Source organism: Neomonachus schauinslandi, chromosome 1, assembly GCF_002201575.2.
Source record: "Neomonachus schauinslandi chromosome 1, ASM220157v2, whole genome shotgun sequence".
NCBI classification, from domain to species: Eukaryota; Metazoa; Chordata; class Mammalia; order Carnivora; family Phocidae; genus Neomonachus; species Neomonachus schauinslandi.
In genome coordinates, this window is record NC_058403.1 from 202232436 (window position 1) to 202246448 (window position 14013).

The following is a 14013-nucleotide window of genomic DNA, read 5'->3' on the forward strand; positions in this document are numbered from 1 at the left end:
CCCCCCCGGTTTGGCGCCCCCCCCGGGCCGCCGGGGCCCGGCCCGCCCCCCCCCCCCCCCCCCCCCCCCCCCCCCCGCCATCTGCCGTTTTCCTTTCGACTTGGATGGGGAAAACGAAAGGAAACCCCAAAAAACCAACAGAAAACACACAGAATAGGCGATTATTTATTTGTTTTTAATTTATTTTGTCATATTTTTGTAAAACGGCAGAAATGCAATAAAAAGTATATTTCAACAGTGCTCGAGGACAGAGCAGTGGAAGGGGGATCAGGGGGCCCAGTGACTTGTAGTTGGTGCTGGCTTTGGGGGGTACCTAGCAGGCCTAGGGTGGGTGCCCCTCCTCCTCCTAAGAACTGGGTCTTGAGGCCACAGATGGAAAACTCCAGACTGCACCAACTCTGAGTTGGCCCAGATTTGGGGGCCAACTCCAGGCCTGGGTCCCCTGGGAGGAGATGCAGAGCCTCAGGCCCTGGCTTCAGCCTCCTAGACAAAGGAAGAAATCTCAAAAGTGTTGGAAAGACTCAGCAGTTTGGGTGCCAGGCCTGGGTCCTGAGTTGGCCTTGGCCCTTCCGGGGGACAGAGGTGACACAGTCCTCTTTGCCCCACTTTCTGGCATAACTGCCCCCCACCCCAGGCTGCCATCTGAAGAGCCACACGTGGTGGAAAGAACTTGGGGTAGGAAAATCAGAAGGCACCTGGCACCGGAGTCTGGATGTTGAGGGGATGGCACATTCGAGGATGGAATTGGGGAGTGGCTGGGACGCCCCACTGTGGGACCACTGTCAGACCCGAGTTGCTGGGACTCTTCGTTGTGTGGTCAGGAATGGGACGCGGCCCCTCCCCCTGCCCCAAGCATGTCCACAGCTAAAGGCTCAGAGCCTGATGCGCCCTGCTCCATGGCTGGGGGAGCCCAGGGGAGCCAGCGTGAGGAAGGGGCACTTTGGAGGGCTGCAAAAGAAACCAGGTTCACTGGAGGCAGGAGAGCAGACTGTGCAAAGGCACAGAGGTGTGGGAAGGCAGAGTTTGGTGTCTGAAGGAGCAGAGGAATAGGGGGCGGTCCCAAAGGCAGGAGAGGTGGGCAAAGGCTGGCCGAGGAGCCTGCACTCCAGAGACCTCAGTGGGCCCTGGCCGTGGGACCCCTGCCTGAGCCATGGATGACACTGACAGACGAACCCAGTCCCTCAAGGGCCAGAGAGGTGAGGGCAGGGGTGCCACCGGCTCCCACTGTCCTGTGGCCTTTGAAGCTGAACCGTACTCACTAATAATCAGCGACACCACGTGCCTGCCTAGGGGCAGACCGAGCCCTGGGACTGGGGATCCCAAGGCATCTAGAACCTCTGGGCACTCAGCCCACCACAACACTACCGAGGTCAGCTTGTATTTTGTGAGCACCTGCCTTGTGACCACAGGGACACAACGTAGTGTAAATGCCGCCCACAGCTGGGAGGAAAAGCCCCTTGGCCCCACGGCACAGTTAGGTGGTAAACCCCGGAACCTTCCACCGTGGGAGGCGCTGGGTGGCCCAGGCCCGAGCGGTCTGGCTCAGGCAGGGAGCTCCACAGTGATAATCTGGGGTTGGCGCCCCCTAAGGCCTGGTGTTCCTTCCAGCTCCATGGCCCAACCCCCCACGTCCCCCAAAGCCACAGCACTCAGCTCCCAGACCACAGCCCCCACTTGGGGCTGCTGTGGGGGGAGAAGCAGTGTTCCCCTTGGCCCCAGGCCCAGTGTCTGAAGCCTCAAACCTTCTGCCTGGAGCCTGAATGCCCCCTACGTCTCCAAACTCAGGCCCAAACCCAGCCTAGCTGACAGCCCGTGAGTGGCTGTGTGTAACTCGCCGACCAACAGCCCCTGGGCTGGGTATTCCTCGCAGCTCCATGTGCCTCGTCTCTGAACCAGGGGCACTTGAGGCCGGGCCACCTGGGCTGTCTCCGCGGTGGCTGGTGGGCATGCCACCCTGACCCAAGGCATCCAGGGCGTGGGGTTGACCACAGTTATATCCTTGGCGACATGGACCATCTCTCAGGGGTGTCCTGGTCCTCCGGGACACCTTGACAGGTGAGGCATGGGGGTGGGTCCGGGTAGGTCTTGGCTCTGAGCGAGGTGGCCACAGCAGGCCCATGAGAGAATCCAGCGGGTCCCAGGTCCCTGGCACGTGGGGACCCTTCTTGGCTCCTCTTGGTGATGATGAGACGACTCTCAGTAGCTCCGTCCTCTGGGGCTGAGGCACACGGAGCAAAGACGCAAGGTCGAGTAGGAAAGATCCTTTTATTGGGGTGGACACGGAGCACGCACTAGTCCATGATAAAATGACTTAAGAGAAAGATCCGGAAATGCTGACTTCTCCCCCTGGCACACATTCAGAGCAAAGCCTGAGCACGGAATAGGTCCCAGCCAAGTCTTTAAGGCCCGGACTGGAGAGTAGGAGCAGGGAGAAGGGCTCCCACCCATGCTGCCGGGCTACAGCAGGGCCCCGGCGCTAGACCCTTGCAGACACGCTCTGGTTTTTCCGGAGAACTGGGGTGGAGGGGGTGGGGGGCAAAAGGGAGATCTGGGAGGGGGGGTTGTGAATAACAATGTTGTTTTTTAAAAAGCATCTACCAACATCACACTACTGGGTCTGACGTCCCCTTTAACCATCGCTTGGTACATTTTACAGCATAAATAAAAACTCAAGGAAAATAAATACATCGGCTCCTATGAGGTTGGAAGTGGTATGGATGGTTGGGTGTGGGTGGGCCGGTGGCGGGGAGGGCGGGGGGCGCTTACACAAGGCGGGCGGGCGAGGAGCAGACAAGACAGGAGGCGCCTGTGGGGGGAGTGAGAGTCTTAAGTGTCCTCGTGCATGTCCGGGCTGTCGGTCCGTGCGACCTTGCGGGGGGGCGCCGAGCTCTCACCCTCAAGGTCCACTTGCTCCTGGTCTCTCTTCTTGGCGGCGTTCTGTGAGGAAGGAGAAGGGGTGTAAATCTTCACTCGGGTGAGCCCCTGAAATCCTGTTGCTGGGCTGAAGTGGGGCAGTCAACCCAGGGCCCCCCCTGCCCGCCAGACCTCCCTCACTCAGCCACAGTCTTTGGGGCCACCGGCCTGAGACTGCCAGGCATTTCCTGGGCACTGTGAGGAGTCCCCACCACTGGCAATGTCCCACACACCGTCAAAAATGCCTGGGGGTAAAAAGCACTCAGGAGCCACCCGGCGGGACGTTCATTGCCACAGAAGAGGAAAAGTGGGCCTGCGTGGGAAACTCTCCTTTTCCCCCCGGTGGGAAGCAAGGTCTGCGGCGTAGGGCAGGAGGACAAGGTGGGCTCAGCAGCTTTAGATTTTCTGAGCAGTCACTTCATCATGGGGGCCCCTCCAGCCTGGCCCAGAGCAGGTCACTGTCTGATGTTCAATGTTAGGCAAAAAAACCCCAAATGGACTATGATGCAGAACACATACACATCTGCATTCAAGAAAAAGAAAAAATGGGGGCACCTGGGTGGCTCAGGTGGTTAAACATCTGCCTTCGGCTCAGGTCATGATCCCAGGGTCCTGGGATCGAGCCCCGCACCTGGCTCTCTGCTCAGCAGGGAGACTGCTTCTCCCTCTCCCTCTGCCCCTCCCCCTGCTTGTGCTCTGTCTCCCGCTGTCTCTCTCTCTCTCTCTCAAATAAATAAAATCTTTTAAAAAAAAAAGAAAGGAAGGAAGGAAGGAAGAAAATGAAAAAATGTCCTGTCAGAAAGGCAGCCTCAGAGGGGAGATGGGGGTGCGGCTTCGCACTGCAACTACACCCATTTGCATCTCCTAGAATTGTCACCATGTGTACATTTCAGCACTGAACAAAGACTCTAGGTAATAACATACTGGGCTGTCTGCCGCCAGGGCCGCGCGGGCAGGCTGTGGGTAGCCTGGCCTCTGTGCTACCTGGGCCTCCGTGCCTCCTGACAAGCCCTGGCCCATCCCCGAGCACCAGAACCCTACGGCCTCTGCACAGCTGTGCACTCCTCTGAAATGCTTTTCCCTCCCCTGGATGGCCTGGCAAACTCCGATTCAGCCGTCAAACACCTGGTCTCCCAGCCCCCCGTGTCCTTCCCCCCCCTTGGCCCCCCCCCCCCCCGCTGGCCACCATGGTCCCCACGAGTTCTAGCACCTGACCCCATGTGCCTTACCTTTTTGTCCCATTGCTGATGTAAGTAGCGCAAAAGGATGTTTGTCTTTTCTGTCACAATGACTGAGGAGAAAAGGCAGAGAAAGTTGCAGGCAGAGGCTGCAGGTGACCCAGTCCCCACCCCGGCCTGCACTGCCCCTCCCAGGGCAGGCGCTCACCCCTCCCTGGTCTCCCACCCGTCTCTGCCCTGGGTGGCCTGGCTGGGGCTCCAAGTCTGCACCCCCAGCACAGGGGATTTCGGGAAGCCTAGTGTTTTTGCTCCGAAATACAAAGCTACTACCAGGGGCCCAAGCCCACTGCTCCACCTGGGCCCCTGCTTTCTTGGGAGAGACCAAATCTTCTGCCACATGTGGGAGTCCACCCCCAGGTGGGGGAATGAGCCCCAGCACACAGGTCCAGGCAGATCAGGAACACAGATCTATACAGCTGTGCCCCAGTGACCACAGAACCCACCATGCAGGGTCCAGGTAGCTTCTTCGTCACAATTAAAACAAAACACCACAACCACAATAATGCTGGGGTCCTCCTGCTCTGCAGGCTCTGTGTCTTTCTCTGCAGGCCCCTCCACCTGGTCGCCCCTACCTCCCTGAGCTGCCTACCCAAGGCTGGGCAGGATCCCCTCCCACAGTAGAGCTGTCTTGGGGTCTGTGACATGGTGCTGGCAGGGGACACCCAAAATTATGGGAGACGAAGGGGAGAGGGCTGGTGAGCAGATGAGGGCTACGGAGGACCCCCTTGGGGCTGGATGTGGATGCCAGCACGTGGAGATTAGGAGGGTCCCAGAGCAAGCGAGGCTTTCCATTACTCCCAAGGGCTGGGAGCAGACTGGCATCCCCTGGGTCACCACCTACACTGCCCTGCAGCCCTTGCCCTCAGCAGCCAGGTTGAGACAGACTGACAGAGGCCACTTACTCTGTTCGGATGGGTACTCCCGCGTGGGCAGGTAGACTGAGGGACGTCGGTTCTGCAGGAGAGTTGGGAAGACATGGGTTAAGAGAGCCGGTAGGCTGACAAGGGCCCCCACCCCTTCAACTGGGCACCCACCCTCCAATGAAGATAGAACAATGTGTAAAGATGTCGGATGGGGCCGGGCTTAAAGACCAGCCTCTGTTCCTAGCAAGACCCTGATGGGGTGTACACATCACCCCCTTCCCCCTGGCAGCTCCCCGACCACGTCCAGTGCCCGGAGCATGCACTCACCGAAGCTTTGCACACAGAGTCAGCATGAAATCGACTAAAATTGCTTTTGTTGTAGACAGGCAGTCCTTTCAAAAAATCTGCCTAGAAGACAGGGAAGATGGTAAGTGAGACCAGGCAGCAGGCCGAGCCGCCCCTGGAGTTCCCGTGAGACTGGGCTTCCGGGTGACGTCCAGTTTCTGTCTCTGTGTTCTTTTAAGTTTTCCAGAATGCACCTGTAAGTTGGCTACCTGATGTGCACCCTGGGATGACCAGGAAAAAGTAACTAGCCCTGGGAGAAGTGAGCATTCTCTTTTGGGGTCCTCCCAACAGCCCTGTAACCAGGTAAAAGGTGGGACAACTGAGGCTCAGTGAGGAAAGGCCATTTGGTTAAAGTCTGGAGCAAGCAGCAGGGTGGGAAGTCAGACCCGGGCCCAGACCTGCCCTCTACGCTTGCTGAATATTAAACTCCTGGTCTCGTTTCCATTTATCCACCTTGATAGAGACTTGGCATGGGGAAAGACTCATTTACCCCAAAAAACCCTGTGAGCCAGAGTGACAAGAAACAGGGGTGAGGGAGCAGGGGCCTGGGTGAAGAGGAGAGGGTGGCCGGGACACAGGGTGCCGCTCTACAGAAACCAGAGCTCAGGGGCAACTGAGCTCCCAAGTTCTTTTTTTTTTTTCTTTTTTTAGCTCCCAAGTTCTAAGAAAACTCAGAAATCCAAGTCTTAATGTGCCCTTGCCAGGTTTTTCAAGCTGGCTGGGCTTTTTAGAAAATGCTGTGTGGACCAGAGCAAACAGGTCTGTGAGCCACTCCTGGGGCCCACTGACACGGAGGCTGCCCTGTGAAGGGAGAATGCCCTGTCCTCGGGGCGAAGTCTGGCCCCTCACCGGGACGGCCGGGTTTCGCAGGCCCATGCGGCTGCCGGGAGCCAGCAATAGAATTCATTCACAAGCCTGACTCGTCAAAAGTCCTTTTCCCCTGACACTCTGGCCTGAGCTGGGCAAGAAAGGGCGAGGTTTTTGGAGGGGAAAGGCCCTGACTCTGGGGAGGAGGTGACTCTCAGCCATAAGATGAGGGCAAGAAAGGCTGACGAGAGCCATGTCCACCTCAGGAAACTGAGGCATGAGAGCCTGAGGGATGCTCAGGGAGGGATGACGGCTAAGAGCTTGGGGTAGGGAGTGACTTCTCAGCAGAACAGGAGGGCAACGCTGTCATCAGGCCTGGAGTGGGGCATCTGGGGAGGGATTCCCCACATGGCCCTCCAGGGGCTGGAGTCACTTCATAATAAAGATGAGGAAGTTGAGGCAGAAGGGTCACATGGTACTTGTCTGAGATCACCCAGCCCCAACAAGAAAACAAGGAAGCAGATTGAACCCAGGTTCACCCAACCTCAGAGGTCAAGCTCTTTGTGTTACATGCCAGGCCAGTGCCTCAGTTTCCCCATCTGAAAACCAAGGGCCCAGAGCCCCTGCAGGCTACATTAACCCTGCTTTGGGAGATCCATCCCCATACCTGAGCCCAAGCTAAGCAACCTCAGGGAAGCAGCCCTTCAGGTGATCCCCCACCACCCTCTAGGGCAGGCAGGAACAGGTGTCCTCACCTCTGTGGGAATCAGCCCTTCCTCTACTGGGCCCTAGCAAGACCGTGGCAGTATGGACCAGCAAGGGAAGCTGGAATGTGGATGGGCCTCCCACTTCCACCCAGGAAGCGGCCCTCACATCTGTGTGACCTACTGCCCTGGAGACAGCTCAAAGCCCCTCAAACTTGCCTCGTCCATCCCAGGACCCCTTCCCCAACTCCACCTGACTATGGGGCCAGCTTCATCCATCCAGCAAGGCTTTCCTCAGGCTCCTACTATGTCACAGGCCCGGCACCAGGGCACTGGGGTAAGCCACAATGGAGCTGCTCTTGGCCCCGGGAAGCACCCCGTACACAAGGACACAGGTGTAAATCCAAGAGCTGTGCAGTGAATGCAGAGTGACCATGAAGAGAGGGTGCTGTGAGATGACATGAGACCCAGGACAGCACTGGGGAAAGATGTGGCTGATCTGGAGGATCACGAAGGGCTGCCCAGAGGCAATGATGCAGGCACGGAGACCTGAAGGGTGAGGAGGAGCTTCTGTTCCTGCTCAAACCCTTCCACAGGCCTGGCTCGACTTGGCCTATGCTGTCCTCCTCCCACAAACCCCCTCCGTCTCTGCTGGTGCTGTGCCATCCTCCCAGAATGCCCCTCCTTTCTCCCTGTGGGAAACACCCACCAACCTTTCCACCCAGCTCAAAATCCCCCTCTGCCCCTTTCCTCTCTCCACACCTTGGAAACCTCTGCCAGAGCCAAGATCACACCCCAGCGAGGTCATCTGTTTACACATCCACCTCCCTTGCTGGACTGGCTCCTCCCTGAGGGCAGAGGGCAGGGCAGGGCTGTGTCAATCCTGGACCCCTGGCAGGGCTCATATGGAGCCAGGCGGCAGAATGGTGAGAGGTGCGGGAGCCCCACACCTGCACTCAATCCTGGCCGGGCCCCCTCACTGGCTATGTGACCTGGGGGAAGAGACCTCCCACCCTGGAAAGAGCTTCTCACAGAGCTCCCTTGAAGGCCACCTGTTAGCATCAATGTGTTTGTGCTGAATAAATGAATGAAGACAGTATGACCAGTACTTCCTGTCAGCTAAGCAGAAAAACGAGGCCTGAGACACAGGGCAGAAATCCTCACTCCAGCCAGACAAATCCTAGCCACAGCTGGGCCCAGAAGCTGTCCACTGCCTTAGCAAACACTCACTGAACATGTGTGTGCCATCCCTGCACAGGCAGCCCACAAGTGACCCATCTAAAAGGAGATGAAAGGAAAAGGTGTGCCAAGAGAGGAGAGACAAAGGGCCTCCTGAAGTCAGGAAGGGCTCCTCTGAGGAGGTGATGTTCACAGGAAGAACATTCCAGGCAGAAGGAGCAGCAGGTGCAAAGGCCCTGGCGTAGAAGGGACTTAAGAGTATGAGGACATGAAAACAAGGCCAGTGTGGCTGGAGCTTGCAGAGGGAGGAGTAAAGAGGTAGAGATGAGGTCACAGAGGTGGACAGGGGCTTTGGGGGCTGAGGGGGAAGCTGGGGTTTCATCTGGGTTACAAAAAGCCCCTAGAGTATCTCATATGCTAGAAAGTGGTATAATGAGATTTACATTTTAAATTACAAGCTCCCTCTGGTTTCCAGGTGAATTACAGACTGCCAACAGGGCAGGATGGAGGTAAGGAGACTGGGGAGGTGACTGGGGCAGGCATCCAGGCAGGAGGTGGCAGTGCCTGGACCAGGGTAGGCAACTGTGGATGAATTCACCATGCATTCTAGAGGCAAAGCCATCAGAACTTCTTATGGACGGGACATAGGGGATGAGACTGCAGCAATGAATCAAGGACAACACCCAGGCTTAGGGACCCACATGCTAAGAACCCACTTTCCCATCTCCTTCTTTTGCCTATCCCCCACCACACACCATGAGCTATAGGCTGTGGGCTGGGACCCTGGGTCCAGCAACAATGGGGCTTTGACTTGCCCTGACAAAAGCTTGCATCACCCGTCAGTTCTGGGGATGCCAAATAGTGGGGGATGGGGGGGGCCTTGAGCACAACTCTGATGCCAAGTCACCATCCCACTTTACAGGGTCGGGGACAGAACCCCAAAGAACCATTATAGCCAAATCCCAGGATGAGCAAGTGGCCCAACCAGATGGCATTATTCCCACTTAAAGATGAGAAGCCAGCTGGGAAAAGATGCCACCAGCCCCAAGTCACCCAGCTCATCTGTTGATGAGCTGTGAACTGTCCTAAGCCCTTCATGACATCAGTTCTCTGAACTGCCACAACCTTATCAGGTCTGGACTATTGCTGCTACCTCCATTTAACAGGGAAGGGGGCTGGGGATAAGAGAGAGGAAGCTGCTCTGTCCTAGAGGCAGGTCGGGCCAGGAATGCTGGGGTTGGGATCAGGGCTCTGGGGGACCTGAGCAGTTGTGATGTCGCACTTCCTTTGGCGACAAAGCCCCACATGTCACGATGTCAAGCCCCCTCCCCCGCCCCAACGCCCAGGCCGGGCTCCCAAACCCTCCTGAACTAGAGAGACCCAGGCTGGGCATGCCGAGAACGAGGCCTGAAATGGGGGTCTCGGGGACCCCACCCCCACCCATTTCCGGCGGAGCAGCGACCCGGAAATGAATGGATTGTCAGGGCCTGGAAGCCTAGATGGGGTCAGGGGTCGGAGAGAAGGCGCCGGGGAAGGGTCAGCAGGAAGCTCACAGCAGGGTCCCGAAGTTGAAGGTTATAGGGCAGAGCGAGGGGCGGGGCGGGGCCTGAGGGGGCCGGGCAGGGAGGTGAGGGGCTTCAGGGATTACTAGAGGTGGGTGGGCCCGCGGCGCCATTTTGTCGAACGGAGGGGGAGTACGGGCCCAGCAGCCTCTCTCACCATCTTCTGTTCCCTCCGTCGCTGCCTCAGCCACCGCCTCAGCAGCCGCCGCCGCCACCACAGCCGCCTTCTTAGCCGCCGCCGCACAGTAACTTCCAGCCACGGCACAGCCCACACTGATGGCGCCACCGCCCCCCGCTCATTGGCCGGCCCTCTAGCCCCGCCCCAGAATAGCGGCCTCTACGCGCTCCCATTGGCCAGACCCCGTTAAGTCACGCGTCCATTGGGCACCACACCCCCTCCCTTCGTGGTTAAGTTCGGTTGAGGAAGCAAAACCCCGCCCGGGAATTGGAAGCGAAGGCAGCAAAATCCGGAAGTGGGAGGAGGCCATGCCCTTGAAGCCTCTTGGGATTTGTAGTTCACAACTCCGGGAGGTTCCGCAGATTTCTTTTTCTAGTGTTTACTTCACTTTTTAATATGGTGTCTCAAGGAGTTTCCACAGCAGTCCCGGAAGAGAGGGACCTACCGTAACACCCCCAGCATCCTCTCCAGGGTCCTAACCTTAGGTTTCGGCATATCTAAACTGCTCTGCACTTGCTGCTTCCTATCTTTGAACTGACAGCTCAGATTCTCTTGTTCATATGCCCCCGTGGCTCCCCAGTCCCCCAAGGATCCAGTCCCATCCCCTTGGCCCCGAATTTTGAGACCCTCCGGCCTCTCTCATCCACCTTTTATCCTGACCCCTGGGTCTAATCCTTTCTTCCTTTGGGCCCTCCCAGGCCCTGCTACGTCGTTCAGGAAGACTTCTCTGACTACATTCTTCCCAAGTGCAAGCCAGGTGAAACTTCTTCCGGGCTCCCACAGCCCTTACGATCCTCCTCTCAGCCTTGACTCCGCTGTCTCCAAACTGCCTGGGTACAAATCAAGTGCTCCTCCCCTCGGCACCCAGTACATAGGAAGTACTCAGCAGGGGCGCCCGGGTGGCTCAGTCATTAAGCGTCTGCCTCCAGCTCAGGGGTCCTGGGATCGAGCCCCGCATCGGTCTCCCTGCTCTGCGGGAAGCCTGCTTCTCCCTCTCCCACTCCCCCTGCTTGTGTTCCCTCTCTCGCTGTGTCTCTCTCTGTCAAATAAATAAATAAAATCTTAAAAAAAAAAAAAGTACTCAGTAGTACTAGGTGAAAGCTACTGAGTATTATTATTCCAACAATGCAGCAAAGGAGAAATAAGCACCTCATTTCCTAGGAGCCAAATGAGCTTCAGAGGGCTAAGGCCTTGCTCAAGGTCACACAACTCATCCCCAAGGAGCAGGAGGATTCACACCCTAACTCCCCACAAGCCTTCCCAGACTTGTGAAAAATAATGACATATATAAGACAAATGGAAATTTGAACATTTATTAGACAATATTAAGGAACTGTTAACCATTTTTTAGGGGTGAAAAGTTTTGTGATTATGTTTTAAAGAGTCCTGTTCTTGGAGAGATGCATTCTGAAATACAGAAGAAATAACCCAATGCCTGAGATTTGCTCCCAAATAACACAGGAGGGGGCAGGTGGGTTGTGGGTAATTGGTGGTCAGAGCTGTGTACTGAGTACACAGGGTTCATTGTGGAGTATTGCCGTATGTTCGACATTCTTTCTAATTCAATAGCGTAGAAAGGGACTAGGCAAGGTCTGACTTCCTACTCCCACTCTCAGTCCAACCCCAGACATTCCCCCCGGGGGCCGACTCCACAATTTGAGGAGCGCTCATGTCTGAGTTGTCCCGGCTCCCCATAAAAACAACGGCAGGAGAGGTCCCAGGAGAGAGAAATGCTCTAATGGGGGGGGGGGGGGCCCTGCCGGCAGCTTCGCGCTCCTTAATGGCTCAGCGACTTGCGGCCTTTGTGCATGCGGCGAAGGATGACCTGGACGCCGGACGGTGTGCTCAGGCGCCGGATCCAGCCGTGTTTGTGCTTGCGTTTGATGTTGCTCGGCTGATACTCGTTTCCACGCGCCTTTCCCCGGGTCTGCTGTGTGGCGAGGAGTCCCCAGGAGTCGGGGAGCCCCAGCCAGGCGCGGGGCTGGAGCCACCTGCGGGGGGAAGAGAGATGGCGAGGAAGGTCAGAGGGGGTACTCTGTGACTTCGGCATGACGTCCCACCACTCAGCCCAGCTCCCCTATCCGTGCCGGGACGGAGCCTGGGTTCAAGGAGCGGCTCCATCAAGGCGCAAGGCGTTGGCAAGTCATATTGTCAGTAAACAGGTGACACCAGCCCCCGACACCGCCCTTATTTCCAAATTTGGGGAAGGGACCCCGTGAGGATTCACCTAACGCGACCCAACTGGCGACCTACGGATCCGATCACGAAAGCCATGTCCTGCCGCCGGTCGCGACGTCCCCACGCCCGCTATTCCAAAGCGAATAGGCTCTGCAGCTGCGCACGAAAACTTCTGGGAAATGTAGTTTCTCCTTCGGCCGGAGGCCGCGTGGCCTCCGGGTCCTCCTGGAGTGGTAGTTCTGCGCCTGCGTCCCATCCGCAGGAGCGTCCTTACCTGCAAGGGAGTGTAGTTCCTCATGTCGGCCAGCAGGTGGCAGGCGAACGGCACCTCTTTGGCATGCGCGTGCGTACAAGACGTTGTGTCCCGGGGTCCTCTGGGAGCTGTGGTTCCTTCTCTCGTCGACCTGCAGAGGGTGCCCGGAGGTGACCGTGTCGCAGCTGGTGGCAGCCTCAGGAAACGTCTGGTCGATCCTCCTTCCCCCAGCAGGAGGCAGGCAGATGGCACACAGCTGGCTGGCAGCTTTTCTCTGGGCCCAGCCAAGTCTCTGTTCCTTGGCGGGGAGCCCAGGAGACCTAAGTTGGAGTTGCCTGGATGTCCTTGGGGTGGTCCCTCCTCCTCTCGGGGATTCAGTTTCTCAATCTAAAACTCATGTGTTTCAAGCTTGCCCTTGGTGGTACCTCCATTCTGGCCCTAGAAAAAATTTTCTAATACTCAGATCTGAGCCCCTTCCCTTCTCTCTCAGCGTCTATGGTGCTCGTTTCCCCAGGGAAAATATTCAGCTCCTCTGGCAAGCATATGAAGCCCTCCATACACACACACACCCCCTCCAAAATTTCAGCCACACCCGTCTATGCCTGATGTTCTACTCATCTTCCCAAACCCCCCCCCCCTCACTTTTAAAATCCTTGGATATTTTCCTCTCCCCCAGCCCCATCCCTCCCTTTGGCCCAACCATGTCCCCATATGACTCTCCCCAGACTCTCCCAAAAGCCCAGGGGCTCCTCAAGGCCTAGGCTTGTGGCTGAGTCCCTGCAGGAACCCCAGAATCTCCCAGCTTGGAAGCCGGGGGGGTTGGGGGCGGGAGAAGGGGACTGTTTACTGCATGAATCAACTGAAGTCTCCCAGGAGCATCCTGAGTGGGCAAGAGTGGGAGGTGGGACCTAATTCAGCTCTGGCAGCAAATTCCAGGAGATGGGAGTGGGCAAGGAATGGTTAACCCCTTGTCCTCTGAAGCCCATCCTACCTGCACCATCACTTAGCAAACCAGTATGGTATTATATTACTAAACTAGTACAATAATAATGTCAATAATGTACTGAACACGTATCATTCTGGGTGTTTTTACCTGCATAGCATACTCATAGAGGATTAATTTCATAGAGAAATAAGTGGAGTCTCAGAGAAACGGCTTGCCCAAGGTCACATATCAACAAAGGGAAATGTAGTTTGAACCTTGGGATCTCTGATTCTAGCTGGGACCACAGAGTCACGGGTTAGATTGGCCGGCGGTTAAACTGGCCTGTCTGAAATTCCAATTCCCTAATTATTCATAGCTTCAAGTCGTCCGTTTAAAGGTTTAACGAATAACAATTTCCAGGACTTGATATCACACAGCCGTGGTTTTAAGTCCCACCTCTGCCCCGCAGTCCCCCAGCTTGCCTTGTGACTTTGTGCCCTTTATGAGCCTCAGTTTCCCTACCCGGAATTGGAAAGATCTGGGAGTCTTTAGAACAGAAAGGTCACAGAGGACCATGGGGGTCCCATTTGGAGGATACAAGGCTGTTAAGAGGCAGGGGCTAGAGGAGGGGATCCTATTCGTAGTAAGGGGCTCCGGCTGCTACCTCCCCGGAGCTCCGCAGACCCCAGTTTGGGACCCCTTCTTGGCCCTGGGCCAGGCCCAATCCCTCCCTCCTCCTCCGTAAGCCCCAGAAGGGGGTGGGGCTGCTGCTTCCTGAGCCCGCCTTCATCCCGGAGCTACCGCCTATGATTGGCAATCTAACTAGGCCAGGTCGTTTCATAGCTCTGATTGGTCTAGACGGCCGTCC

General features: G+C 56.8%; 2 protein-coding genes across 3 annotated transcripts; both read right to left on the reverse strand.

Moving 5' to 3' along the window:
• Positions 1-162: 162 nt before the first annotated feature.
• On the reverse strand, positions 163-9899 carry DDA1 (DET1 and DDB1 associated 1). Its single transcript, XM_021683136.1, has 5 exons — positions 9769-9899; positions 5342-5422; positions 5054-5105; positions 4143-4204; positions 163-2937 (listed from the first exon to the last, which is right to left on the reverse strand). The coding sequence occupies exons 1-5, from the start codon at positions 9769-9771 to the stop codon at positions 2827-2829; spliced, it is 309 nt and encodes a 102-aa protein (XP_021538811.1). The 5' UTR covers positions 9772-9899; the 3' UTR covers positions 163-2826.
• A 1189-nt stretch (positions 9900-11088) lies between these two features.
• Positions 11089-12187, reverse strand: MRPL34 (mitochondrial ribosomal protein L34). Of its 2 annotated transcripts, XM_044917516.1 has the most exons (3): positions 12017-12134; positions 11843-11866; positions 11089-11780 (listed from the first exon to the last, which is right to left on the reverse strand). In XM_044917516.1, exons 1-3 carry the CDS (start codon positions 12061-12063, stop codon positions 11567-11569), a joined length of 285 nt encoding a protein of 94 aa, XP_044773451.1. In that variant the 5' UTR covers positions 12064-12134; the 3' UTR covers positions 11089-11566. The 2 variants fall into 2 exon arrangements, with proteins under 2 accessions (XP_044773451.1, XP_021538812.1); XM_021683137.2 differs by lacking the exon at positions 11843-11866 and having other exon boundaries at positions 12017-12187.
• Positions 12188-14013: the final 1826 nt, after the last annotated feature.

Excerpts from the sequence above, each read along its gene's own strand:
- DDA1 (XM_021683136.1), bottom strand. Across the intron at positions 4,205-5,053 it reads GGAGTACCCATCCGAACAGA|TCATTGTGACAGAAAAGACA; the intron begins GTAAGTGGCCTC and ends TTTTCTCCTCAG. Across the intron at positions 2,938-4,142 it reads ATCAGCAATGGGACAAAAAG|AACGCCGCCAAGAAGAGAGA; the intron begins GTAAGGCACATG and ends CCTTCCTCACAG.
- MRPL34 (XM_044917516.1), bottom strand. The coding sequence starts at position 12,063 with ATGGCTTTCGTGATCGGATCCGTAGGTCGCCAGTTGGGTCGCGTTAG. Across the intron at positions 11,867-12,016 it reads CGCCAGTTGGGTCGCGTTAG|GGGAGCTGGGCTGAGTGGTG; the intron begins GTGAATCCTCAC and ends CGGCACGGATAG. Across the intron at positions 11,781-11,842 it reads GCTGGGCTGAGTGGTGGGAC|GTGGCTCCAGCCCCGCGCCT; the intron begins GTCATGCCGAAG and ends TTCCCCCCGCAG.